The sequence below is a fragment of the Rhinolophus hipposideros genome (assembly GCF_964194185.1).
Source record: "Rhinolophus hipposideros genome assembly, chromosome: 10".
Taxonomy (NCBI): domain Eukaryota; kingdom Metazoa; phylum Chordata; class Mammalia; order Chiroptera; family Rhinolophidae; genus Rhinolophus; species Rhinolophus hipposideros.
The window spans coordinates 47,204,994-47,232,412 of record NC_138056.1 but is presented as its reverse complement, the minus strand read 5'-3'; the positions used below and the strand labels follow the sequence as shown (position 1 = coordinate 47,232,412).

The 27,419-nt window shown below is 52.5% G+C and overlaps 1 protein-coding gene across 11 annotated transcripts in view; it reads right to left on the bottom strand.

Moving 5' to 3' along the window:
• Positions 1-6,847: 6,847 nt before the first annotated feature.
• Positions 6,848-27,419, bottom strand: part of P2RY6 (pyrimidinergic receptor P2Y6) — a 35,768-nt gene continuing 15,196 nt past the window's right edge. For 3 of the 11 annotated variants that reach the window (XM_081062370.1, XM_081062369.1, XM_081062368.1), the window contains exons 2-3: positions 11,130-11,386; positions 6,912-10,488 (exon numbers count right to left, since the gene is read on the bottom strand). In XM_081062370.1, coding sequence (XP_080918496.1) covers positions 9,411-10,454 — 1,044 coding nt within the window. In that variant the 5' untranslated portion in view covers positions 10,455-10,488; positions 11,130-11,386 and the 3' untranslated portion in view covers positions 6,912-9,410. Of the gene's footprint in view, positions 10,489-10,590; positions 10,753-11,129; positions 11,387-27,419 lie in introns of those variants that run through there. The other 8 variants (XM_081062372.1, XM_081062374.1, XM_081062366.1 and 5 more) reach the window with 6 other exon arrangements.

The window sequence follows — 27,419 nt, the reverse complement described above, 5'->3', positions numbered from 1 at the left end:
GCTCCAGCAGCTTAAACGAGACGCTGCGATACAGCGGTGGCCGGGCGCCCGTCCGCCATGGTGACGGCACTCACTCCGGGGGGGCTGGCCTCGGGAAGCCGCGGCCAACCCCCCCTGCGCCCCCTGCCCGAAGGAGCTCAGCGGCGGGGATCCGAAGGCCTGGGTCCTGCAGCCGCAGTGCGAGGGGATTTGCGGGGAGAAGGCGAGAGACCGGAGCAGAGCTTTATCTGCCGCGGCTCAAGTTTCTGCGGTCGCGGGCGGCATCGGCTCCATCCCGCGCGGCCCCTCCCGTTTCAGCGCCGACCCTCGGGCCTGGCCCCAGCCTCGGCCAGTGCGACCCGGAGCATTGCGCGTTTCCCGGCCCGGTCCGGATCCCTTCCTCGGCTCCGTGCACACCCGCCGGCCTGCCTGCCTCCCTTCGCGCTTTCGTTCCAGCTCCCCGTCCCCTCCCTCTTGGCTGCTAGCTCCTTGCTCCCTTTTGTTGCAAATAAACTTTGTGGCAGAGGAAAGGGGGCGGGGGGCGGGGCCTCAAGCCCCAAAGAGGGGGTGGGCTCCCCGCGCGCGCTAGGCTGGGAATCGGGAGTAGAGGGGAGGGAACCGGGGAGGAGCCGAAAGAGAAACAAGACTGAGCACATGCAGACCGATGCGACCCTCAGGGCCCAAGCTGACCCCCCCCCCCCAGGACTTGCTCCGAAACACGCAAGCAAGTGTGGTCTACTCCGTAGACATACAACCCGGGCGGCGTACCCAGTGCGGTTCAGCCGGAAACAACTTCTGCCCAGTGGACCAACATGGCAACTCGGACCACAAACTCGTACACACCGATACTCAGGTACACGACTCTCAGCCGGGAAAGGGGCAAGGCTCGCCGCCAGGGGGAGCAGTAGGCGCCGCGGGAAGACTCCTGCTCTGGCTACACCCTGCCCCGCCCCTTCACCCCGCCCAGGCCACGCCCTTTATTCGGCCGTCCGAGGCGAATCCCGCATAACCACGACGGGGTCCAGCCCCTCGCGCCCCCAAACGCCCGCCTCCACCTCTGCGGCGTGCCGGCTCCGAGGGTCCCCCAAACCCGTCCCACACCGTTCCAAACGCCCCACCCTTTATGGCCACGCCCCCACCCACTCTCGTTTCCAGCTGCGGGCCCTGCGCTGGCTCCCTTCCTTCCCCTGCGCTCCGGGGTATGGGGCTCTTGCGCCCTCTACCGGCCGGATTTGCCCCAATCCCCCATCCCCCGGAACCCCGGACAGGTAAAACAGCATCCACCACCAAAAAATCGGACGGTTGGGAAGACTTCACTTCCTTCCAGTGGTTTCCTAGTCCCTTCAGGAGCCGTTTTAAAATGAATCCTTTGATAAAGCGCACTGCCCCTCCGGCTTCACAAAGAAAAGGTGCTTGGACAGAACACCTTTGACTTGCCACTGCTAAACCTATACTCCTACCTGCGGTTGCTCCATCCTCCTTACAGGGAAGGTGTGGGTCGCTTCTCTCGCTTCTCCTGACCTAGCCCTTGAACTCCCCTCCCACCTTTGCCCTGGGTCTAGCAAGTCTCGCACAGTACCGGATGCTGGGGAGTTTCTCTCCCCCACCTGTCTCTGCTAGGTCCCATCCCATTCATCCTCCCCCGCCCAGCTTAAATGCAGGACGGCTCCTCTACATTTGGATTGACGAATGTAGATATAGGGAATTTATGGAATGCCTTGGCTGTATGGACAATATTATTTCATTCATGTTATTTAGTCTTCGAACCACCCTTGGAGGTAGAAATTATTGCCCCCTCTCTCTGTCATGAAGAAGTAACTTTGACCAGTGTCAAAGCAGTTCCTGCAATGACTCAAATTCAGATTTCAGGAGCTTCAAACACCATGCTCCTTCTTCAGGTCCTGGATTCCTGATGAAGAAGGGGGTTCCTTCTCTTTTGAGACCCCAGCAGTCTCCTCCTCAGACCTGGGCTCACCCTCCCCAGGAACAGAGGATCCTTTTGGAGGAGAGAGAGAGAGAGAGAGAGAGAGAGAGAGAGAGAGAGAGAGAGAGAGAGAGAGAGAGAGGCCTGTGGCTGGGCCTGACTAAGATGGGAGCCCTGGGAGCTGGGAATCCTGGTCCAGATAAAAGGGGTGGGGATACACTTAGGGCAGGATGGTAGACGCTCAGGGATTGCCTGACTATCACACGATAGAGGGAGGACTCAGCCAGCACCCAGAGCTCTGCTTGCTCTTTCCCTTGGGTTGTGGGAAATGACCGTGGGGGGGAAAGCTCTTCCTTTTTGAGTTAAGACCAGCCTCCTGTAAGTCCCTCAACTTTGTCTCAATTCTGCCTCAAAGGGGCCAGCACATCTCTTTCTTCACCGGGAAATTGATGGCAAGGAGAAGAGTCCTGCCTTGCCTAGTGCCTCTCTGTCTTTGCCTTGCTGTGTGACCTTGCGTAAATCCCTGCGCTTCCCTGGGCCTCAGCTGCCTCATCTGAAAAGTGAGGAGTGGGTCTAGGCTTCCCCAAATATGTCTCTCTTCGACTCCATTTGCAATCAGACTCTTGTCTCCTCTAGAGTTTTCTTTCTACTCTTTTGGGGCACAGAGGTTTGGTGGGGGGACCCTCATCCCAGGAGTCAGTTCTCTAATAACGATGCCCCCTGCAATCTGAAATTTGTACTTTTTCAAACTCTTTCACACCCTGTCCTATTCTGCCTTCCAGTCACTTCTAGGATAGAGGTTCTTTTCCCCATATTACAGATGGGCAAACTGATGGAGAGGAGTGGAGACTCAGATCACATGCTCCCAGCATTTTGCAGCTTGGCTGTGCGGTGAGCTGGCTGGGGGCTTTGGATCAGTAATCTTCGCGGTGGGGAGAGAGGGTGTTTAAGGATCTAAGCTAGGCCTCCTCCCAATGGGCAGCTCACCCAATCAGAGAGTGGTTTGGATGCTTGTAGCACCTCATGATTCCCCCCCCCCCCCCCCCGCCCAGCCCCTTCTGATTCAGAATGAGACAAAGTCATTTTTCTGGCACAGAGGCACCTGGGTGTTTTTAGCCCTTAAAAGACTCATCTAGGAGGGGGCTGGGAGCACTGGGCAGCAGGGTGGAGAGAGGGACACTGCTGGGAGTCTAGAGCTGGGCCAATGCAGGCTCCCTCACATATGCTGGGTGACCCCAGTACACTGCGCTCTGCCTTTGGACCTCAGGCTCCTCACCTATGAAAGAGGAATGAAAACAATAACTCATCTACCCAGTGAGTCGCAGTGACTCAGCAAGATCAGGGTTCCAGAATCTCTTCGAGAAATAAAGATGGGAAGGTTGTGATGGTCAGTCATGGCCAGTGGTGGGCCTTGGGTACTTATGAGGGAGAAAGATGAGGAGTGACAGGACCCCAAGAAGCAATGAGCTCCAGAAAGGAAATCTGGCTCCTGACTCCATTCCAAAGTCAAATAGAAAATGACCCGAGGTTGTCCTGTTCCTTTCCTGTATAATTAGACCTCAAGTGCACAGAATTGGATTATTTATAACCTTTTGTGTATGATACATTTTCACCAGTTATTTAATTGACTCCTACCAAAAAACCAAAACAAAACAACTAGGACCTTTACAATGTCCCACATGTCATTATGTAGTTCCCCCACCACCTATTCTCCTGCTGCCCCACCACCCAAGATAACTATTACCTCCTGCGTTCAGCATTCTCTTGCTTTCCTTCTTATATAGTTTTATTGCATCTGTGTGTTTCTCTAAAGTATATATTTTCTTTTTAGTTGTTTTTAAGTTTAAAAAGGGGCATCTTACTGTATATGCTTTTTGGGGGATTTCTTTTTACCTAATAGTATACTGCTAAGATTTATCCACTTTGTTGCATGTTGGTGTGGTGCATTCTGGCTATGTGCAATATATGTGTGTGAATAGAGCACAGTGCATCTATCCACTCTCTCGTGGATGGGCATTTGGGTGTTTCCAGGTGTTTGCTCTTGTGAGCAGAGCAGCTCTGAGCGTTGTGCACGCTCCAGGTGCACATGTGCAGAAGTGCTCTGGACAATGGGCCAGATGGCTGCTCAACATGAGGAGGTATTGTCAAGATAGAATTGAATATCTCTTCTATGGTTTTTAAATTATCTGTGTCTCCTTTTCCGTGAAGTGCCTATTTGTGCCTGTTGCCCATTCTTCTACTGGGTTATAATACGTTTTGGACTTTATGAAAATTCTGCCCTAACTTTGCCATGCTCAATTACCTGGTGGCTTAGGGAGGGTTGGTACGATTATCACTACATATTCTATAGGTAAAGAAACGGGCTCGGCGAAATGAAGGGGCTTGTTCAAAGTCACAAAGTCAGTAACGGTCCTTCGGTGCAGAGCCAATGCCTTCGGAGGGCCTCAGCTAAGAAACTTTCTCTGCCCCTCAAGCTGGGTCAGGGACCCCATGGTCCCCAACAGCTCTTAACTATTCCATGAGCTTATTGTCTCTCTAGTGAGACCTTCCTTGGCCCTCTTTGTGTTTTTCTAAACTCTTCTCCCTGACTGTAATGATCCAGGAGTGTATGTGTTTATTTCATTATTGCCATTTTCCTTCATCAAACTAGGAGCTCCCTGAGGAGCAGCCTAGCATGATGCCAGGCATATAGTAGGTGCACAATAAATGTTGTTTACTGGATGAACTGCCTGTTTCCTTGTCTATACCACCTCCCCCCCAGATTATTTCTGAGGGTAGGGTCTGAGTCTGAGCTGCCTCTGTGTTTCCATCACCATCTCCGAGGAGCACAGAGAATATTCGTTGACTACATGAATGAGGGAAGAAGAAGGCAGCTGCATCCATTGCTAGGACAGGTCCAGTGACTGAGCTTTTTCTGCTGTGAATGGAAATCTCCCAAAGACAAGCCCTGGTCTTTGGCTCTCTGGCTCCCCCATCCTTGCTCCTGCCTCCATAGGTCCCTGTCCTCAACTGCATACAGCCAACACTGGCAGGCCTCCTGTCCTGGAGTGCCTTCCCTGGGCCTGGCCTTCCTCAGAACCTTCCTCTCTTTACTTCTCCACCCATTACCTTCACTTCTCCCCTCCAGCCCCACCCTCCCTCACCCAACTCCACTGTACCATCATGTTACCACTGTTCAGAGACCCCTCAGGCTTCAACCTCCACCTTTCTGGCTCCTTCTCTTCCCCAGCCCCCCAGTATTAGAGTTCCTGGACTCTCTCCAGGCCCCCCTTCTTCTCACTCTCATTCAGGAAGCCCATCCACCCCCTTAGATTTAAACCAAAAGTAAAGGGACCACTCCCCAGGCTTTGCACCATTTCCCAAAAGCCTTCCTGGATATCTCTAGACCCTGTTGATTACCAGCTCCCACTTAGGCGGAGTGCTCCACCCCAGTCCAGGGCACTGCCTGGCTTCCACCTAGGTCTACCATCAGGATAGGACCTGAGTAAAGGGATTCATTTTGGCTGTGGGTAATAAAGGCCCCCCAAAATAGTGGCTTTAAAAAGATATACACTTACTTTTATCTCTCATGCAAAAGTCCAGATTTAGGTGGCTCCCAAATGGAATGGTCAGAGACTCAAGCTGCTTCCAGCGTTTTGTTCTTCTAGCCACTGAAGGCACCCTTGACCTCTTGGTCCAAGATGGTGCTCCAGCTGTCACATCCACATTGTAAGTGACAAGAAAGGAGGGGAGGCAAGGAACAGACACCACCCCCTCTCATATTAAACTTCCTTGGGGCACTTTGCTTATATCCCATTGGCCAGGAGTAAATTACCTGGCCACATCTAGCTGCAAGAGAGGCTGGGGAAACGAGTTTTCATTCTAGGAGGCCATTTGTCCAGCTAAAAGAGAATTGATATTGTAGTTGGCACTTAGCTATCTCTGTCACAACTTCCTACGAGTCCCTAGTCACTGGGACTGAGTGGGGCAGATAAGCACTGGGAAGGAAATTGAAAAAAGGGAAGGGAGGGAGGGTGAGGCAGGGGGGATCTAGTGTCTGAGTTAGAGAAAGGCTATATGACCTTGACAAGTCAGTTCCCACATCTGGGCCTCAGTTTACCCATCCATAGTAGGAGGTATTATAAGGATTAAATGAGAAGATGTGTGTTCAGCACATTGTATGGTTCCTGGAACCCTCAGAGCCTAGCAAATAATCAATGTTGTCGTGGTTTTGGCTCCCCAGTGCTTCCCTGGAAACACCAAGCCCTTCCTCTCCAGCCCTGCCAACTCCTTAGCCTCTTCTCAGGCCACAGCCCTTCTTATCCTTCCTCCAGTGGCCTCCATGCCTTTGCCTGTGCTGTTCTTTGTACCAGGAACACCCTTTCCTGCTCTCCTTCAGTCTAATTACATCCATCCTTTAAGGCCCAGCCTGCATTGTTCCGTCCCCTGGAAAGTCCTCTCTAACCCACGGAAGAATCACCTTGGACCCCTCTGAACCCTCATGGTCCCCCTACCCCTCACCATACTCCATCTCCACACCCGTGTGTGTCCCCTCTGTTCCCACCTCAGCAAACAGACATTCCCAGGGTAAGCCCTCACCCCGCTCCATCACTAAGCGTGCTCTAAGTTAAAGTGAGGAGGGAGAAGGGGGATAAAGAGGAGGAATGAGACAAAAGGAGGGAGAAAAAAAGGAGGAATTAGTCCCATGAATGGCACTTGGAGTCCCTGGTACTAGCTCGTAATAAATGGTTTTTCAATATAGGAACAGCTGGGGCTCATGGATTATGGCCCTTGTTCTCAAGAAAGTGTGCTGAGTTTTTTTTCTTAAAAGAGACTGCCTCCCGGGTAAAGGAGAAAGAGAAATTGTGGCAATCCCCTGCTTAAAGTCCCTTGTTTAGAAATTTCCTATGACTATTCCTAGAGGTACACCCTGGAAGAGCTTGTGTGCCAAAAGGCAAAATCATTATAAGAGTAACATTTATTGCATGCTTACTATGTTCCAGACATTGTTCTAAGTACTTTGCAGATATTGATTAATTTAATCCGTACAACAACAACAAAAGATAGGTTTCATTATTGTTCCCATTTTACATTTAGGGAAGTTAAGGTACAAAGAGGTTAAATAATTTGCCCAGAAAAACAGTAAATGGGAGAGCCAGGATACACACCCAGGTGGTCTGGCTCTGGAGTCTGTACCTGCCAGCGCTTCTGCCTTGCAAAGGGAAGCTGGGAATGGAATTGTGGCCCACAATTTTCACTCTTGGGAAAGTAACCCCAAGGTCACAGTTCTTGGTAGTGTGCTAGGACAGTCATCTGGGTCTCCAGGAGCTCAGCCTGGGCCGTGGCCCAGACTCTGCCTTCTGCTTTCCCTCTCACCCACTTCCCCATGACAGGCCACACGGAAGAGTCTGGTCTCAAAACTTGGAACAAGATGCAAGGTGGATAATATCTGTACTGCTAGGCATGGCATGGTATCAGACAGAGGATAAGAGCCAGCCCCTGTCTTCTGACGTCCCCACACTTCTATCTCACTGTGGCCCAAAAATCAAAGTTCTTTCTACCCAAATTGTCAGCCTCTCCAGCAAGGGTACTTGGAATGGATTCCCAAGGTGGGCTGGACCTGGTTTTCCTACTTCCCAGTGGCAAGCACACCTCTGGCATTTCTATGGAGTTTAGCTTCTCCAGAGCTTTCTCTGAATCCCCTCACTGCCCAGCAGCCTTGGAGATTAGTCAGGGCTAAAAGGAAAGTGTTGTACAGCCCTTCCCCTCCCTGCCCTGTCGCTCTGCCTTTTCCTCTCCCCCATCTACCTTCTAAAAATATGATTTGCCAAGCTGGTTCTGTCACGTATGGGGTCTGTGTGATATACCAGCAGCCAAGGACAGACCAGATTGTTCCACAGGAGGAAAACAGATCTAGGAGGAGGGAACAGGGCCTGGAGGAGAAGGGAGGGGGGATATAGGGAGGGGGGAAGGAGAGGGAAGGACAAAGAGCAGAGGTATGGCTGAAAGGACAGTTGTGCGGGGGCCTGGGGACGGCCTTGCCCGGTATGATTGCCCTTTGCTGTCTCCTTGTGACCTGTAGGGAAGATGCCTTTCCAAGGCTTTTTAAGGCTCAGGTCTGTATTTGAGATGCCTCCATGTGAGATGGCCTCCAGGCAGCCTTCCACGTACCCACAGGCCAGAACGATGTTGCTGAAGGGCAAGAGAGGAAGCAGGGGGAGCAGTCTGTCTTGAGACTGGCCAGCAGACTCCTGACCTTGGGACCTCCAGGTAGCAGCCTCCTGGTGGCCCGGAGTCTCCTCAAGCTGCTGACTTCTCCTTTGAATGAAGCAATGTTGAAGGGCTATTTCCCCTCACGTAGGGGGCTAGGTGGAAGTAAACCAGGGACTGAGGATACCCCAATCCTGAAAGAGGCACATCTGAAGAGGTGGGTGGAGAATAAGTGGGGTCTGGGGCTTTTCCTGGCATTGAATGATCTGGGCCCACCCAGCTCTTGCCACCCACCTCCTCACACACCCAACCCCCCAAGCTTAGTTGAAACTCACTGTTACTTTACAGCCAGGCTCAGTGCACCTCTGCCTCTGGGTTTTGTACACAGAGCGCCTTCCACCAGGAGCTGCCTCCTCCTCTCTGCCTTTTGGATTCCTCCCCACCTCTTCTAAGAAGTGCTCCCTGCTTCCTCCCTCCACTGAGCCCCCACAACTTGGAGCATCTGGCCTACTCCTGCCGCTTTTTGGACAGTGGCCATGGGACAGCTCTTGTTTTCTCAGCTGTCACACACAGGAGGCCACATACTCTTTGCCCATCTGCCCCAGGGCAGAGCCTAGCATAGGGCTGGCTCAGGCTGCACTAAGGTGTTTCCCCTTCTTTTTGCAGAGCTCTCACTTGGCCTTCAACATTTGGTTCAGATGACCCGCCCCCCCAACCTCCAGAGAGATCTTTCCTGACTCCTTGGACTGGGTCATGGGCATCCTCTGGGCACCTTTTCCCCTAGACATGCTTCCCTCTGTTACAGCTGTAACTGTATCAGTACCTCCAGTAGTTGGCAGCTGGTATGGGGCAGGGCTGGGGCTGGTACTACTAGGGCCCCAGAACTCACCCAGGCCTGAACAGTGTGTCAGTAAAGGTTTGCTGAATAAACGGAATGGCACACTCAGAGAGTTCATATTCATCCCTCAAAACCCAGCTCAAATGCCTCTTCCCAGAAGCTTTCACTTCCCACTCCAATCTTCCGTCACTCCCTTATTGGTGACTCCAAAGCATGTAGCATACTCAATTATAGTACGTCACACTATATTTTTGTGAGCAGCTTAACATGGCTTCTCCAACTCTCCATGGTTGACTGGGAACTTCTGGAGGGCCAGGCCCAGGCTTGTCTGTCTCTGTCCACAGAACCTGGTCCAGTGAAAGGGATCAATAAATAGTTGTTGGTGAGATTTTGGGGTCTGTGGGAGACCTCACTACATGAACAGCTGAGCTAAACTCTTAATTCTCTGCATGGTTCAGGGTTGGTGAGTCTTCTGGTGCCTCAGCCACAACGGCAAACACTATGGCTGTCCAGGCACAGGTGTCCCGCCCCAGTGGTCTCACGACCCTGCCGTTGCCACTTGGCTGTGAGTTTCTGTAGCAGCTCATGTGGCCGCTGGCGGAACTTCTTCTGGGTGAAATAGAAGAGGATGGGGTCTAGCACACTGTTGGCACTAGCGAAGGGCCGCGTGCCTTTGTAGGCGGCTGCAAAGGCCTCCAACATGGGGCAGGGGGCACCAGGAGTAGAGCGCACTGCCAGGTAAGCTGTCTTGGTGATGTGGAAAGGTAGGAAGCTGATGGCAAAGGCGGCTGCCACCACCACAGCCATGCGGGCTGCCTTGCCATGCCGCTCCTGGGCCACAGGCCCCACTGGGCCGTCCTGGCGGCATAGACGGCGGGCCAGGCAGCAGTAGCAGGCCAGCAGGGCGGCAAAGGGCAGCAGGAAGCCAATGACTGTGAGGGCCATGCCATAGGGCAAGTAGCGAGTGGCCAGGGCTGGTGGGCTCAGGTCGTAGCAGACAGTGCGGTTACGCTGGATGCCCGTGGAGGCAAAGAAGGCTGTGGGCAGACATTGTGTCGTCACGACCAGCCACACAGCCCCACACACCAGCCAGGCAGCCCGGCGGCCCCCACGCTTGTGCCAGGCAGCCAGAGGGTGGCAGATCCCCAAGTAGCGCTGGAAACTGATACAGGTGAGGAATAGGATGCTGCCATGCAGGTTGGCGTAGAAGAGGAAGCGCACCAGGCGGCAGGTGAGGTCGCCGAAGGGCCAGTGGTCCCCTTGGGCATAGTTATAGATGAGCAGGGGCAGGGAGCAGGCGTACAACAGGTCAGCTAGGGCCAGGTTCAGGGTGTATACAGCCGTGCGGGTCAGAGCCCGGCGGGATGTGCAAATCTGGGCAATGACGCAGGCATTCAGTGGCAGGCCGGCCGCCAGCACCACCGAGTACACAGGGGGCAGCAGCAGTTGCTTGAAGTTCTCTCGGTAGACACAGGTTGTGGGCGGTGAGTCTAGAGTTTGGCTTGAGCCATTGTGCCACTCCATGGCTGCCTGACCGGGCTTCCTACATCTGGAGAGGCTGGGGAAGCAACATACAACCTGTGAGTGACCGTACTCACTGACCACCCAGTCAGCCCCCATCGCTCTAGACCTCCCCACCTGAACCATCTCTGATACTCACCACCCCATGGGGGCCCCACATAGTCCTCACATCAAGGAAACCTGGACTACGATAAAAGCCAAGCTTGGGAGAAATCCAATTCACTTTCTGTAATACTCATTTTCCACCAGCCTTCTTGGTGAACTTCTTAACATCCTTCAAAACCTTAGTCAAATGTCTCTTCTGTAAATGGAGATTGATGAACTTTGGTTTGAATCCCAACTCTGCTACTTATTAGCTATGTGATCTTGGGCGTGATATACTTTCTCTGAATCTCAGTCTTCCCATCTGAAAAATGGGGGAATGAAGCACCTACCTCTCAGGATGTCATGAGGTTAGAGGCACTAAATTATGCTATGCAGGGCTTCCCCTGTGTTCCCTGGAGCTTGGAGACTGTGGTCACAGTGGGCCTGCCTGTCTGCCTCTCCCCTACAGACCGGGAACCTCCTGAGAAGTGCCAGGTCTGGTGCCTCTCTGTATCTGAGAGTCCAGCCTGGGGTTCAGGGTCGAGAGGGCCCAGTAACTCTTAATTAACCAACTTGAACAAAATGTCCACACACCGTGAGCTGACCAAGGACAGCGCCCACCTCTTCGGCCTGGCCTCCACCTTCTAAAGCCATGGTCCTTCTTTTGGCTGCAGTTTTCTTATCCATAAAGTGAGGGAAGGAGGTGATTCGGGAGTCCTAAGCCTCCTTCCCGTTGATTTGAGGCTACCAACGCTGGTCTGTCGGAGCCCTGAAGCCACAGCGCCCCCTGGTGGTTAGAGTGAAAACAGCTTCCCTGAAGGCAAATGGCGGAAGGAGGTCAACAGCTCGCTCTAGTGGGAGGAAAATCCAGACACAGTGAGGGGCAATGACTGCTCGATCTCGTTCAGTGATTAGAGGCAGAGTCACAGTGCAAGCCCAACTGCCTGACCGAGAGGGAACCTAGTGTAGCCCATGGGCATGGAATGTAGAGGTTATGAGCCCAGCTTCAGAGAACCAGGCAGGCCTGGTTCAAATCCTGGCTTCCTATCTTCCGGCCCATGCTGTTCAACTCGGGGCATATCACTTGTCTTTTCAGACATACATAGTCCTCATCAGTGAAATGTATCGTAGGCCTGACACGCAGCAAGTGCTTAATAAATGTCATGCCATGCCATTGCGTCCTATACCTTGTCCCTCCACTTGTCCCTTCAGGCTGAATTTTAGGGGAGCCAGCAGGATAAATGCCTTAAGGGGTCCCCCGGTGGGATAAATCTGACTTCCTGACGCTCACCTCCCAGCTAACATTTCCACATTTATTGGGGTCCAGAGAGAACTCACCACTTCAATCCAGTGGACCTGTAAGGGAAAGCCCTTGAGATAGTGAGTCAAATCTCTCCTTTCTCTATTTTACAGATAGGAGGAACTGAGGCCCAGAAAAAAGATAAAGTCCTGAAAATGCACTCAGAGGGTGATAGAGGGTTGAGGCCAAGTATATGGGCTCTGGTCCAGATATCCAGGTTCAAATCCCAGCTCTGCCACATGTGACCTGTGTGGCCTCTGGCTCATCACTGAACCTCCAATGCCTGTTTTCCCATTTATCATGTTTCCCCGAAAATAAGACCTAGTGGGATCATCAGCTCTAATGTGTCTCTTGGAACAAAAATTAATATAAGACCCGGTTTTATTTTAATATAATACCCGGTCTTATCTAACATAATATAATATAAGACCACGTCTTATATTAATTTTTGCTCCAAAAGACACATGAGAGCTGATCGTCCGGCTAGGTCTTATTTTGGGTATATAATGAGGTAATATAGCACCTACATCATAGAGCTGCTGTGAGGATCAGTGTCTGGCGCAGGGCAAGTGTTAGCTGTTCTTAATGTGAACATACCAGTTAGTAAAGTGATGAGATTTGTAAAAGTCATATTAGAGCAAAACAGAACTCTTCACAGTAATTTCTCCCAACTTAAAATTTGATTTTGATTCCGGGCAACTGCAAAACGATGATGTTTGGATTCTCTAGTCTGTGTCCCACATGCCATAAAACCTTTGGTTACCAAAGGTTATATGGTAACCTTTGGTAACCTTTTAGTTACCAAAGCTTCTTTGTGGGGCTTCAGCCCACGAGTTAGGAGTGCTGGGTGCTCAGCTGACAAGTTAGGCACCATTGTAGCCAGGAAGCCAAGATTAGTACAGGCAACAGAAAGTTCATTCATTCCTCTCTTCATTCATTTGTTTAGGCCATTTTTTCATTTATGAGTTCATTCTCTGGTTTTCACATGCCGGGCATTTAATGAGTATTTATTGCCTGCTGGCTGCATGAGGGCACAGTATATAGATGCAGATGTAGGTAGATAGATACAGATACAGACATACATAGACACATATATTTATACCTGTACATACTCGTATACGTGTGCTAGTCTGAAGAGGGAGACCAGTGCAAGCCAAAGGATGGAAGAGACGTTTCAGAGGAGGATGAAGGATGGTGCAAGACCCTAATGGTCAAGGAGGGTTTCCGTGGGTGGAGAGGGGTGTGAAGATCCCCGGGGTGTCCCCCGGGAAGGAGAAAGGCGGAGTAGGCAGGGCCTGAGAGGAAAGCAGTATGCTGGGGCAGAGGGTCATGGTGAAGAGTAGGAAGATGGTGGAAGGAACCGTGCCGTGTCCCTGAACCCTCCTTTGGGAGGCCTGTCACCCTGAGACACCATCCCAGAGACAGCCCTCTGCCCTAGGCTAATGGAGACTCCAGTCATTTTCTGCCTCCCACTCCCTGGTGAGATGGGTACTTTTGGAAGGAAGCAGGGCTGTATGAGCAGATCCAAATCTTCAGGTCTGCTCCAGGAAAGACAGGCCTGGCTGTCACTGTGGCTCCCGCATCCACTCTGCCTTTTGAGGACCTAGGAGGGGTGAGCTGCTCTCCCAGTTCCTGGCAGGAGCTGATTCGGAAAGAGGGCTTGCTTGGCCCCGGCCTCTGGGCAGCAACTGACAGTGGCTCCCTCCAGATCTCACATCTGTCATCCACACTTGGGCCCTGAGCCCTGGACCAGCTCAGACCCCCAGCCTCTTCCTGGACTCCAGCTACTCTTCCTGTGGTGGGAGGCTTTCTAACAGGTGTTTCTACCCCCTTCCCTGTATTCCTCTGTCCTTCAGGAAAAAGCTCAAACCCTTGTCCTGATAGTCAAGAGAGCCCTCTAGCCTCATCTGAAGTACCCAGGTCCCTCCACTCTGCCCCTTCCTCTCTTGTCACACTGTTCTCAAGACTCCGAGACTGCTATGCGGCCATTCACAGCCAGAGATCCAGATTTCCTCTCCAGCCTCCCCATCTTTACTGTTTGCTTCACACAAAGTGCCACTCAACATATCTCCGTTCAACAAAACCCCAAGTGTCCATCAAGCTCCAGATCCAATCTTGCTTCTTCTTCTAATTCCCCAGCTGGGTTGAGCACCTTCCTCTGGGCTCCCCAACACTGTGGACCGCCTTTAGGTACATGCTAAATCCAGCCTGCCTGCCCAGTCATAGCCCGTGTCCAGCCCCAATCTGGCCCCGCACTGGCCCATGGCCCCGAGATGCACTAACACTTACATGCAGCCTCCGTCCCCGAAGCGCCTTGGTGGCCCCAAGTGCGTTGGGGCAAAGGGAAACCAGAGACGAGGCTCCCCACCCTCCTGCGCTCAGTCCAGGCTACAACACCTCCGACAGGGCGGGCAGCTTCCTCTGTTTCCAGGAAGGACTGTCTCTGACTGAAATAGCCCCTGCGGGGGCCACCCCCTCCTTAACACCCCTAACACCAAGGCCTGGCGGAAACTGGGCCTAGAGGAGCAAGGGGGTGGAGAAACAGTCTCCTTCCCAGAACCCTCTCCCATCCCAGCGGAGCAAAGAGGGTGTTGAGGGGGTAGAGAGAGGGGGAGTGGGGGGACCAGACGCTGCTGGTCAAAGGCCAGTCCCACAGACCCAGCAGCTTTCTTTCTCCTCAGTCCCCTTTGTCTTTTCACTTGTCAAACTGGATGGTTGGTGATTAAAGAGCTTCTGGCTCCTGCTTTAGCTATAACACCCAGAGCCATCTTCCCAGTCACCCACTCCTCCATCCACCCCTCCTTTCCCGATTTACTGACATGCCCATCCTTCTATGTGGCAATCCATTTATGCACTTACCGTGCTTCCCCGAAAATAAGAGCTAGCCAGATAATCAGCTCTAATGTGTCTTTTGGAGCAAAAATTAATGTAAGACCCAGTCTTATTTTACTATAAGACCGGATCTTATATAAGACTGGGTCTTATATTAATTTTTGCTCCAAAAGACACATTAGAGCTGATTGCCCAGCTAGGTCTTATTTTCGGGGAAACGGGGTACTTATTCAGCCACCTTCTCCCTCCCTTCTTTCTTCTCTTCCTTTTCTCCACAAGGATTTGTTGAGCACCTACTATATGCATCAGATCCTCCCACATTCCCCATTTACCAGTCACTGCCCCCTTCCCCATGGCAGGTTGAGAGCTCACAGGGAGTGATGGGTATGGGTTGTGGAGATGGAGGTGATGCCCTGAGAACTCACCTGAGTGAAGTTCTCTTGTCTGTGTCGAGTCCTCCTCCAGCCGCTCCTCACCACCGAGCCAGAACTCAGAGCTGTTAGGACGACCTGAGCAGGAGATGTCCCAAAGAGGCCAGCTCCGGTGGTGGGGGCAGCACTTGGGGGTGTGACCTGGAGCAGGTGGGCTTTCATTTGGGGCAGCTGAGGCAAGTGGGGGCAGGAGGGGGGTGCAGGAAAAGAACACTGCCTTGGGAGTTGGAGGCCCAGGTTCTTGTTCTACCTTGGCCCCTACTCACTGTGTGACTCTGGATAAGCCCCTTCCTCTCTCTGAGCCTCCCTGGTAGAATGTGGTTATCCAGGCCATGAGCACATTGTGAGGATGAACTGATAGACGCGGGGAGTACCCTTTATACTCTGTAAGGTGTCAGCACTGACCTCACCTCCAAACCCATTTTACAGGCAAGGATATTGAGGAACCAAGTTGGGGCCAAAACCCAAACTGAGAAAATTCAGGCTGAAACTGCTGGTAAACACGTGGTCAGCTGTGCATGGATCGGGCACCTATTGTATATTCAGGTCTGTGCTAGGAAGCCACTTGTACTGGTTAAGAGCATGGACTTCCTGGTCTGATTTGAGCTGTGCTGGGACCCTGAGGGCAAGGAGGCCTGGCCTTCAGTCCAGCAGCCAATCCTCTGGTGGGTTCCCAGGGCAACCTCCTGTGGTCAACCTCACCAGGGTGGGTCACTATGTGTCCCAAGAATGGGAGCAGCTCTGAGGGGTTTCTGGGGGTGTCAGCCCCAGGACAGGGATTGGGTCTCAGTTCCTGCTGCCTGGGTGGGGCCCAGGAGGGAGAGCTCAGGTGTTAGGTGTCATAGGTACACCTGGGCGGGAGTGACCTGAAAGGGCTCCTATTGCTGGGCCTTAAAGGGCCAAGGGGACTTGAACTTTGAAGAGTGAAGACAACGTCCCAGGCAAGAGGCAAAGAGGTGGGGAATGGGCCCACCCTGTGTGAGAAATGAAGAATACATATTATAGCCAGAGCATGGGATGAGTTGTACAAAGAAGGGGCCAGATACAAGGCCTGAGGAGGCTGGCCCATTATAAAACCTCCAAGAAGAGCCCAGGTGCTACTGCCCTGCCCCTGAACTCAGCCTCAGCCTTCCCCACCTGGCTTTCCAACCTCAACGCCTATGTTCAAGCTGTTTCCTTTGCCTGGGATGCTTTCCCCACCTTCTCTGAATAATCCCTACTTATCCTTCCTGTAGTTTTCTCATCTGTGAAATAAGAATGATCGGGGGCCGGCCTGGTGGCTCAGGTGGTTGGAGCACCGTGTTCCTAAAGCCGAGGTCGTCGGTTCGATTCCCACATGGGCCAGTGAGCTGTGCCTCTACAGCTAAGATTGTGAACAACAGCTCTCCCTGGAGCTGGGCTGCTGAGAGCAGCTGGAGCTCGGTGTGAACTGCTGTGCGCTGCTGTGCTGTTGAGGGCTACCATGTGCTGCCATGAGTGGCCAGTGGCCAGTGTGAGTGGAGGCAGCCGACGAGAGCTGCTGTGAGCTGGCGACCGACTGCCTCAGTTGGGGGAGCGTATGGCTCATAATAACCAGCATGGGCCAGGGAGCTGTGTCCTACACAACTAGACTGAGAAACAAGGGCTTGAACCGGAGCGGGGGGTTGGGGGAAGAAGGGGGAAAAAAGAAAGAAATGAGATGATCGTTGGTACCTACCCCATAGGTACCTACCCCATAGGCTGGTGTAAGAATTAAATGACACCATGTATATGAGGTGCCCTGGCATACAGTAGGTACTCAATAAACATTTGTTAACTGAATGAATCAATTCCAGGCCACATTGGGCTGCCTCAGTCCACCACAGTCTCCACTACTTTCTGGGCCCGCAGTACCAGGTGGCATTTCTTAACTGCCTACCCTGTGCCAGATGCTTTATCTGCAGCTCTGGGTTGGGGGTGGCGTGGTTCTTCTTTCCATTTTGCAGATGAAGAAACTAAGACTGAGGAGGGGCCATTGCAAGATGTCCCAGCCAGGTGGCATTTCAACAGGATATTTCTGACTCTATGGCTCCCTTTTTCCAATGTTCCCCCAAAGTCCCTGGGATTCCCAGGAGTTGCGCTGAGGGCCTATGGCCATCAGATGGCGCCAGCAGTCTGCCCAGGACGGCCAGTCTCACCGTCAGAAAAGCAGCCCTGGGCTGGGTTGCAGGTCTGCACACTGCAGGGGCCTCCCCTCTGGGGCTGGCCCTGAACCACCTCAGGACTGAGTTCCCAACCTCCTGTCCTCCCAGCCAGTCTCCAGCCTTCCTCCCACTTATCATTTCCAGATAAGCTCAAGCCCTGTTTTCAGATTCTTACCTGGTCAGTGTGGCTCACAGGGACCACTGGGGACACTGGCAGGATGACAGGGCCAGTGCTGAGCCTGTCTGAGATAGAGGCCCTGGGAGTGTCACCCTGACACCGGGTACCCACCACTGGTTTCCTTTCCAGGTACACCATTGTCAGAAACACTGCATTCCCTCACCCCATAGAAGGGACCAGCTTTCTACAATTCAGGCAACACATGGGGTCCGTTGATGCCCGTACAGAAGCAATTCAGTTGAGGCGCAAGGAAGAACTGAAAAGGGTTGAAGCTCCTTGGGCTGCTTGGATCCTATGGTCTCAGGATACCCTTTAGACGATCTGGCAGCCTTCCCACTCCCCTGGCCCCACCCCAAGGCCCTCGTTTCTGGAAGGGATGTGGAGGCCTGATGGCCAGAGGCAGTAGCTGGAAGCCTGAGTCACAGCCTGCCAGCCAGCCAGGAACCAGCCCAGACCAGGCTGGATGTGGGAAGAGGCTTCTCAACCTTAGCCTGCCTGGCTGCTGGGAAACAAGGTCTGGAATCCCCCTTGCCTAGCCGCTGCCCTGTGAGCTTAGCAACAAGGGCGCAGGATAATAGGGGTCAGGACCTAGCTTCCTTCCCTTGAGGAGTCAGACGTGCTGGGATCCATCACCAACTTTCTGTGTGACCTGGCACGAGCCACCCACCCTCTCTGAGCCCGAGTATTCTGCACAGTATCCTCCGGACAGTGTCATTACGTCCTCTGTGCTCCAGTCACCAACCCAGGCAGTGTCCAGCCTAAGGCAAGGAGCCCCCTGGAGCCCACCTCAGGCCAGGCTGAGGCCAGAATCCTGATGCCAATGCTTCTCTGGCACCCAGGGGACAGCGGGCAGGGGGCAAAGTCGACCCCTGCTGGAGGAGTTTTGGTCTCACCTGTGGTATCAGGCTGGCCATAAAGGAAGGCAAACCCGGCAGGAAGAGGACACTGGGAGGGCAGGAAACCTGATTTCTCTTCTCTTTCCCACTTCCCCTTCTTACCTCCTGCTCAACAGGAATTAAAGCTAGAACTGAAACAATCGTTTTAAGTGCAAGGAAGGGGAAGCTTTAGTTTTTGGGAATTTGGGGGTTGAGGATGCTTTCTGTGGTTTCTTTCCAGGATCTACAGGCTGTGCAAAGAGGGATCTTGCATTTTTTGAGCCTCTACTCTGTCAGTGAGCTTACGTCAGCCCCACCAGCATCTGGGCAGATGCTTTTATTGGGCATTGACTGTGCACCAAGTACTATGCAAAAATGCTTCACACACTGTATCTCATTTACTTTTCACAGATACCATCTCCACTTTACATAGGAGGAAGTCAGTGCTTGGTAAAATCAGCAATAGATTCTCTCTTGGGAATGAGACAAAGAAAGTGGTCAGAGACCATGGTCACTCTTGTAGGTGTAAGGCTGAGAAGTCACAGGTGGCTTTGGGGCTGAGGAACTGAGAGAGCATGCACAGAGCCCAGAAGGCAGCAGCCATGGCAGAGGGAGCTTTCCAAGTCCAAGCCCATGGGGTCGCAGCACCTCACATCCTTCCCAGGGCTCTGGGAGATCCCGAGACCTTCCAATAAATCCTCCTACCCTGGAGTTGGTGTGGGAGGGTCTCTGTTGCTGGCCTAGACCCCCGGGGTGTCCCATTTAAAAAAGTCTCCCTGTGAAGATGTGCCACTTCGATCTCTATTCAAGAAAGAACTGGCCATTTAGCTGCAGGGAGTGCAATTGGCTGACAACCTCCATTGGTGTCTTTAGGACCCCCCAATCCTCTCAGAATACCAGGCTCCAGTCCATCGGGAAGAGATGGCCCAGCTGGTCACCTGGCCTGCCCCGAAGGCCATCATTGTTCTGCTCCTCTATAGTTTCTTCCCACCCAATTTCCAGATCCCTTCTCATCATGATGGCTCCACTTCCTGTTTTTCCTTCGGGGGATGCCCTCCTTCCTTTCCTGAAGTCTTGAGGATTTTGGCGGGGGGGGGGGGGGCCTGCAACCTGCCAATGAGAGTTGTTGGGCTCCTTAGGCCCCATCATGGGCTCAGGGGTAGATGGGTTACCTTCACTGAGTACCTTGGAGTCAATTCTGGAGCTTTTACTGAAACACTGGGAAGGAGAGAATTTTTTCCACCAGGTTTGCAAAGCTGGTAGGAAATAGCCTGGAGCTGCTAGCGCCAGGTGAACTATGTGTCCTAGGCACTGCAGATACCACCACCAGGGGGGAGAGAGTCCAAAGGAAAGCCAAGGGATGGCAGAGTTGAAAGATGGGAACACACAGCTCCCTGAGAGCCCCATTGAGTGCCTGGTTCCAGCTGTGCTCAAGCTTCACATTCCACTGGACTTTTTGGTGGCATGAGCTGATAAATTCCCTTTTGCCTCAGTCCATCTGATCTAGGATCCTGTCACTTGAAATCAGAAGTCCTGCCTACAGACCTGCACCCCACGCCTCCTTCTCTTTCCACAGCCCGTGTTTACAGCTTTGGCTCTGGAACCCTCGCATACCTAGAGGCCACAAGCAGGTGGGGCAGGTGGGGACTGAGGTACTGTCATGGAGGCAGCCAGGGAAGCTCCCAATTCATTTCCAATGAGAACCCCTCCTCCATGAGCACCCAGAGTACCCACTGTGTCATCTCAGTAGCTCCTGGGCAGGAAACCGGAAAGCTGGAATTCCACGTTCCTGTTCTAGATTCATCTTCTACTTGTGTGACCCCGGGGAGATCACTTCACTTCCCTGAGCCTTGTTTTTCTGAGCTACTTAATTGCTAGTTTTTTGGCTACTCAGCCGGTGCCCGCCACTGAACTTAAGTGCTTTCGCTGCAGGATCTCATTTGCTATTATAACAGCAGTGGGTTGTATTATCCCAACTAAGAGATGAGGAAACGGGCTTAGAGAAGGCTGGTGATTTGTTCAAGGTGACACCGTGAGTCAGTGGTGAGGCAGGACAAGGACGCAGATCTGAATAATGATAAAATCTGTGCTCAGGAAGAGTGGTGATATTTTTTTCCAGGAAAAGTGAGGCCAAGAGAGATTAGGAACTTACTCAAAGTGCCCAGTACATCCACCATGCCATCGTGCCGCTCAGGAAGAGTGGCCTGAGACAAACAAAAAAACGGGAGTCGAGAGATAGGGCAGAAAAGAAGACCAGTCCAAGAGTCAACGTCAGCCAGACTTCCTCCCTTCTTTAACTTTGTTAGGAACTGGGGACAAGGTTGGCTTTGTCTTTGGAGCCCCAGAGACCAGCACAGGTTCCAGCTCCCAGGAGGCACTGGGAAATGTTGAATGAGTGAACCCAGTCTGTCAAGATGAGTCACAGGGCTCTGTCCTTGGTGCTGCCTGGCTCAATACAATTTAAGAAAATCTTTGTCTTGGCTGATGACAGAGCAGACTTGTCAGGGGGAATGAAGGTAATGGCTGTAGGAGCAGCACCTCTGAGCCTGCCTGGCTCCCCCAGTCCCTCATCCTCTGGCAGGCAGACCACCGACACTACTTGAGTATTTCACCCAGACACGGAAGCCCCAAAGGCAGGAAGCTTGTCCACAGCTCTCCCAGGTAAAGTGTGGGTGTGGAGGAAGCCTCAGAGAAACCCTCACTTCCCTTGAAAGGCAGCCCTGTGCCGAGGCCCTGCTCTGACCACCCCCCGCACCCAAGCCCACCTGGCAGAGACAAGCTACCCAACTGGATTCCAGAGCCCCAGGGTCAATGACAGGCCTCTGAGTTCTGGACACTCAGGGTCAGAGAGGTCTGAAGAGCATCTGGCCCAGAGCTCTTCCAACCCCTCAGAGAAGGCTCCCTTAAGCCTCTTTGACAGGGCTTGTCTAGCTGCTGCTTGCATACTTCCTGTGACAGGGATCTCACTCCTTCTCTCCCAGGCCACTGCATTCCACCTTGAGATGTGCTTCATAACACCAACCTGAGATATGCCCCTAGGCACTGCTTCCTATCCACAGTCTGGCCTGCTTCTAGGCCACGGAGCCTGGCTGCCCCCAAACCCCAGAGACTGTCCCAAGACTACTCATCAGTTGTTCTTCATTCCCACTGGACAATTCTAGTGCTTATGTCCAGGCCCAGGAGACCCAGTGGTGGAGCCCATAAACCAGGCATGAGGTCAGGGGGCCATGACCATTTCTAAGTGTGAGGACAAAACCCTTTGCCTCTGTCCCTTCTCATACCCTGCCTGGGTCCTGTGTGTGTGTACGGGGGGTGCTGAGTTGGGGGGCGGCATGGTCTCTTCTTACCATTTCGGGAGGAGGAAACTGAGGTGCCCCAAAGCTTAGTACTTTGCCAAGGCCACCAATCAGTCGGTTGTCTTCCAATCAGCTGGACTGCCTTCCACCAAACCCCAAGTCCTCACCCTCAAATGTCAGCCATGTGGGACCGGGGCTCCATTTGTGGTCCATCTAATGTGGGAGGAGCAGCACTTTGCAGGCATCCAAGGGGTAGCTGGGGAGGAGGACATCAAAGTCGGGGTAACTGCCTGGCTCAGAATGAAATGTGAGAGGTCAGTGGTGCCAGGTGGTTCCCGAGGAAGAAGAGTCAGCTGCTGCATGTGGAGTGAAGGAAGAACACAGGCCAGACCTCCCCTCCTTGAGGCACTCATTCAAATGGCACCTTCTCCATGCGGCCCTCCCCAACAACTCTAGCTAAAATCTCAACCTCCCACTCCGCACACGTGTGCTTCCTACTCCCCTCCTCTGTTATACTTTTCTCCTTAGCATTTATCGTCTTTTAACATGCTGCTTTATTTATTTATTTGCTTATTATCCATCTCCTCCCACCAGGACGGGGTTTCATGTTTTATTCATTACTGCATCTCCAGTGCCTAGGACAGTGCCTGACACATAGTAGATACTCAATAAATATTTGTTGGGTGAATGAATGAATGAATGAAATTCTAGGGGTGGCTCAAGAATGTCTACACGGAGAGGACTTAGGAGGAGCAATCTGACTGAGGGCAAAGGGGACTTGGCTCGAGGCTACATTTGTATCACAAGCTACAGTTTGTACTTACAGTGTGTGTTTATTGTTGATTAGGCGCTGACAGAGACCTCAAAGCCACCCGAGAGGCTGCCTCTCTCTGTCTCTGTGTGCAAGATTCCGGCTGCAAACAGCTAAGGAAGGCGAACAGGACACGGCCTGCTGGGCCTGGGCTCTTGCCTCTCCCTCTGGCCCCGTCCCAGACACGCTCACCTCCCTCCCAGATCTCTGTCTTCCTCCAAACCCACACTGGCCCTGCTCCAGCCTGTTCTCCTCTCAGAGCCTCCAGCCTGCACACCATCCCTTCTGCTCCGGGGCATCTGATTCGGAGCCGTCCAACCCCTGGGCCAGCATCTGCCTGGCTTCTCTTCCTTCCCTGGCCAGCCTAGACCTCCACCCCAGGATCCAGGATTTCTGTGAACACAGCCATTCCTCCCTCCTGGCATCACCAGACTGTTCTGTCCTGCACTGTGGACTTGACTGTGTCTGGAGGATGTGACTCAGCTGAAGACCCTGAGGCTGCACAAACGAGGTCATCATCCCATTTGGCCGGGTCCCCAACTTTTTGCCTGGGTTGGACCGGTCTCCCTCCCCTCTCTTCCAAGCCTTCGCTCCATCTTTCTTGTCAGCCCTACATCCCCAACCCCAATAGCCCTCAACTCCTCCTGCAGAGTAAAGAGAGCCTTTGCAGAGGGGCCTCCTTTCACTTCCTGGCCTCCTAAATAAATCAGTGTCCGCGCCCCTCTCTCTTCACTCTTCCGCTGCCTCCTGGGCCCCCGGCCGCCTCCCCCTGTGCTGACCCTGTTCTGCGGTCCTTCCTCTTGACCCCCAATGCTATCCATCCTTCTTGCTCCCATCCCAGTCAAGCCTCTTCCCTGACCCGATGTGCCTCTCCAGTCTTGCTTCGTCCTCCCTTCACAGTCAAGCTTCTGGAAGAGTCCTCACTGCTCTGCCTCCACTTCCTTCCTCCTTACGCCATTTCTCACATCCCCGTAGTTGAGTCCAGGGCAGGGCAGAGCGGGGAGGCTTTGGGCCCAGCTGAGAGAAGAGCAGTGAGCATCCTGTCTTTCTAGGTGAGGCTGGCGAGATGAGACTGTGGGAGCACGTGACCCCTGAGCTCCAGCTCCAGGAAATCTCAGAAGGGACCTTGACACAACAGGCCTTGAAGGGAAAAACAGGCCATTTCCAGGTGACTTCTGTTTGACGCCTTCCGCCCCCAAGCTGGTGCAAGGCTAAGGGAGGGGAGCTGCCTCTGTGGCTTCCGGGAAAGGGCCTGGGCCCTGATGGGAAGGTGGTGTGGAGCTCAGGGTGGGTAGTGAACATCCAGAACATCTGTTTAGGTGGGACTGGGGGATCTGGAGGGAGTAGAGGAGGGGACTGATGGTAGCTCATGACATCAGTTTGAGAAAACATCAGTATCAAAGAAAAGGAAGGGCTGTCAATCATGGAGTGAGTGAAGGTGGGGGACACAAAGCTCTCCAAGCCAGCCCCTGGCATCAGCCCCAGTCATACGAAATATGAGATTCTACTCCGGAAGGGATCTTTCCTTAGAGCTCCCTGGAAAACTCTGCAGTTCACAGCGGTCTCCCATTCCTCTTCTACACACTTGTCCACAGCCCTGACAACCAGAATGCAGAAAGACAGATTGGGAGGGGGTGTGTGTTCTCAGACATGCCCTACTCCAGTCTTCAGGTCACAGAGGAGAATCCAGGACTCCGAGCAGGTGAGAGGATGGCCTATAGCCCTCCTCTCCTGCACCTATGGGGACCTCCTGCCCTGCATCCCGTTCCTAAGCCTGCTGTTTCGGTCTGATTCCTCTCCTGGGGAAGCAAGAGCGTGACTTTGGTAGATGGAAACTCGGAGGAGTCCGGAAGGTCGACTGGCTCCAATTGCCAGACCCATGCAGGCCCTCCCATCTCCAACTGGGGATGGGAGCCCTTAGTGCTTTTGGGGTTCTCTCCTCTACTTCTCCATACTCAGTTTGCATCCGAGGAAACCGAAGGTTAGGGAAGAGAGGCTCCTGGGATACACCCAGCCAATTGGGCCTGTGAGTGTCAGGTGCGGAAGACAGAATCCTTGTGACCTAGTCCCAGTCTGCTGCCGGGCAGCTGGATTCGTGATTCCTGAGGGGACCAGCTTGTGAGGGGTGGAGCTCCTACAGCATCCGGATCTGGTCCTGGCCTGGCCCTTGTATTCAGCACAGTTCCCAGGGCGTACTCCCCTTTCAAATCAGCCTGTGTCTCCGCAAGCCATGGCTGACGAGGAAAAAACAGGAAGGAACCATGTGCCATCTGTTTTAGGAACTGTGGGTCTGGGCCAGTCTGGTCCCTTCTCTGGTGGAGTAGCCGAGGCCCACCCTGCCCAAGGGAGTCAGATGTCCCAGTGGGGTTGGTGGGGAGGCCTGGGTCTGGTCTCTGGATCTTGCAGACTCAACCAAGCCCCCTCAGTGTCTGGTCTTGTGCTTGAACTGGAACCTATCTCGGGGTGGAATAGGCTAGGGGGAGCGTATGGAACTACAATGGGAGATATGGTTACAAACCATTTAAAGTGGTCAGTGCCAGGTGCCTGCTATCTTCCAATCTCCCCTGGAGAGGCCAATGGCACAAGGCCTGCTCATTGCCATTTCCTTGGTGGGAAAACTGAGGCTCCACTTCAAATGAATCACCAAGCCCTGTTTGATCTCCATCCTTTTAGCTGTCAAACTGGCCTCCTCTCTCATCCTGTTGTTCCTGCTTCAACCTAGACTACACACACCTCATGCTCTGTCTTCTAGCTCCCTGGCCAATCCATCCCCTGTCTGCAGCCAGAGGGATCTTTGCTCAGCAAAAACCTGACCTCATCACTCCCTGCTTAAGTATTTTATGGCTTCCCAGTGTCTGAGAATCAAGGCAAACCCTGGCCCTGCTGACCTCTCTGTTCTCAGCACTCCTTCCTACACTTCTCACGTGACCTGCAGGGCCCTGAGCTACTTTCAGTTCCTGGGACCAGCTGTGTTCCTGTGCTCCCTGTTTCCGCCCCTAGACTGCCCTCTCCCCACATCTGCAGCTGGCAGACTTTGGTGAACTCAGCGACAGACAAGACCCAGGCCCTGCTCTTAGGGGCTCAGTGTAGACAAGGGACATTGACCTGAAAGTCCATAATCCAAGGCAGACGTCATGTTGCAGAGTCCTGAGGGTGCCCAGGCAGAGAGGGATGGCTTTGTGGGCAGGGAAGGCTCCATGGAGTAGGCAGCAATGAAATGGCCAAGTGCACGTGACGGCAAAAGCATTTCAGACGGAACAGTAAGGGCAGAGGCTGGAGGAGACGCCTTGAAGTGGATGAACAACTGGAGCAGCCAGTGCACCAGAAAATGTGGTTGGAAAAGAAGCCCAAATACTACTACTACTACCACTACTACCACTACTACCACTACTACTACGACAATTATTGAACCTTACCGTGTGCCTGATGTACATTACATTTAATCCCTGTAAGACAGGACTGGTATTATCTCCATTTTATACCAAGGCACAGAGAGGTTAGCTGACTTGCCTAAGGTGGCACAGGTAGAATGAATGGCTACTGGTCTATGAACGTAGGCAGTCCGGCTCCGGAGACCACGTTTTAAACTCCTACAATACACTAGGGCTGGGGTAGGGAGGCTCTCAGGTGGCAGGGAAACTTAGCTCCCCTAGTGCTCTGCCCAGTCTGCCTGGGACCCAGCTTGTCCTGGGTTCACCCTCCCGCCAGTCACAGGGGTCCATAAATGCTGCCTCCTCCAGGAAGTCTTCAGGAACCTACTAAAAGGATTCCCTCTACTTCTTCCAGTGCCCCTTATGAGAAGTCTGAAGTGAGAAGTGTACTTTCAAGTAGAATCTCATGACTTTGGCTGCCTATCAGGTTCCTGGACCCCTCCTGGGGAGGAATGTTTATCTGTCAAGCACCTCTTGCAATGGGGCACCCCTCCCCCATTCTATGCGAATCTTATTTATTCAAGGGGGGCACCTGACCCACAGCTGATCAATCAGAGCATCCATCCAGACCCCTTACTAGTGATTGGTTCAGGGGAAAGCAATTAGAGTTTGCCCCAAGAATTTTGGCGGAATTAGCATGAAAGGTTCTCTCCCTTTTTCTCAAGGATTAGTAGCTGTGAGGGCCCTGGAAGCTTGGTGCTTCTGGAAACAAGTTGGTTGGGAACGTAGGAAGCCAGTATGGAGTCAGGAGAGAGGATGAAAAAAGAGAGTACTGATGGCATCATTGTAACTGCTGGGTCTAGCCATGTCTACCTTGGACCCTTTCTTTACATGAACTAATACCTTTCTTGCCCAAGCATTTGTCACTTGCAAAACAGCCCTGACCAATATGACACCACAAACACAGGCAACAATAGGGAAAAACAGACAAATTAGAATTCATCAAAATTAAAAACGTTTGTTCATCAAAGAACATTATCAACAGAATAAAAAGATAACCCACAGAATGGGAGAAAATATTTGAAAGCATATATCTTTGAGAAGGGATTAATATCCAGAATATATAAAGAACTGCAACAACTCAGCAACCACCACAACAAAAACAACTCAATTCAAACATTGGCAAAAAACCTGAAGAGATATTTCTCCAGAGAAGATATCCAAACCAATAAGTACATGAAAAGATGCTCAAAGTCACTAATCATTAGGAAAATGCAAATCAAAACCACAATGAGATACCATCTTATACTAGTTAGGATGTCTATTATAAAAAAAAAAACACCCAGGAAATAACAAGTTTTGAGGAGAATGTGGAGAAATAGGAACCCTATTCATTATTGGTGAGAATATAAAATGGTGCAGCTCCTGTGAGAAACAGTGGCGGTTTCTCAAAAAACCAAACAAACACACCCTAGAATTACCATAAGATCCTGCAATTTCACTTCTAGGTGAAAAGAATTAAAAGCAGGGCCTCAAACAGCAATGTTCATAGCAGCATTAAACATTGATATAGCCATAATACACATTGGAATATTATTCGGCCTTAAAAAGCTAGGAAATGCTACACT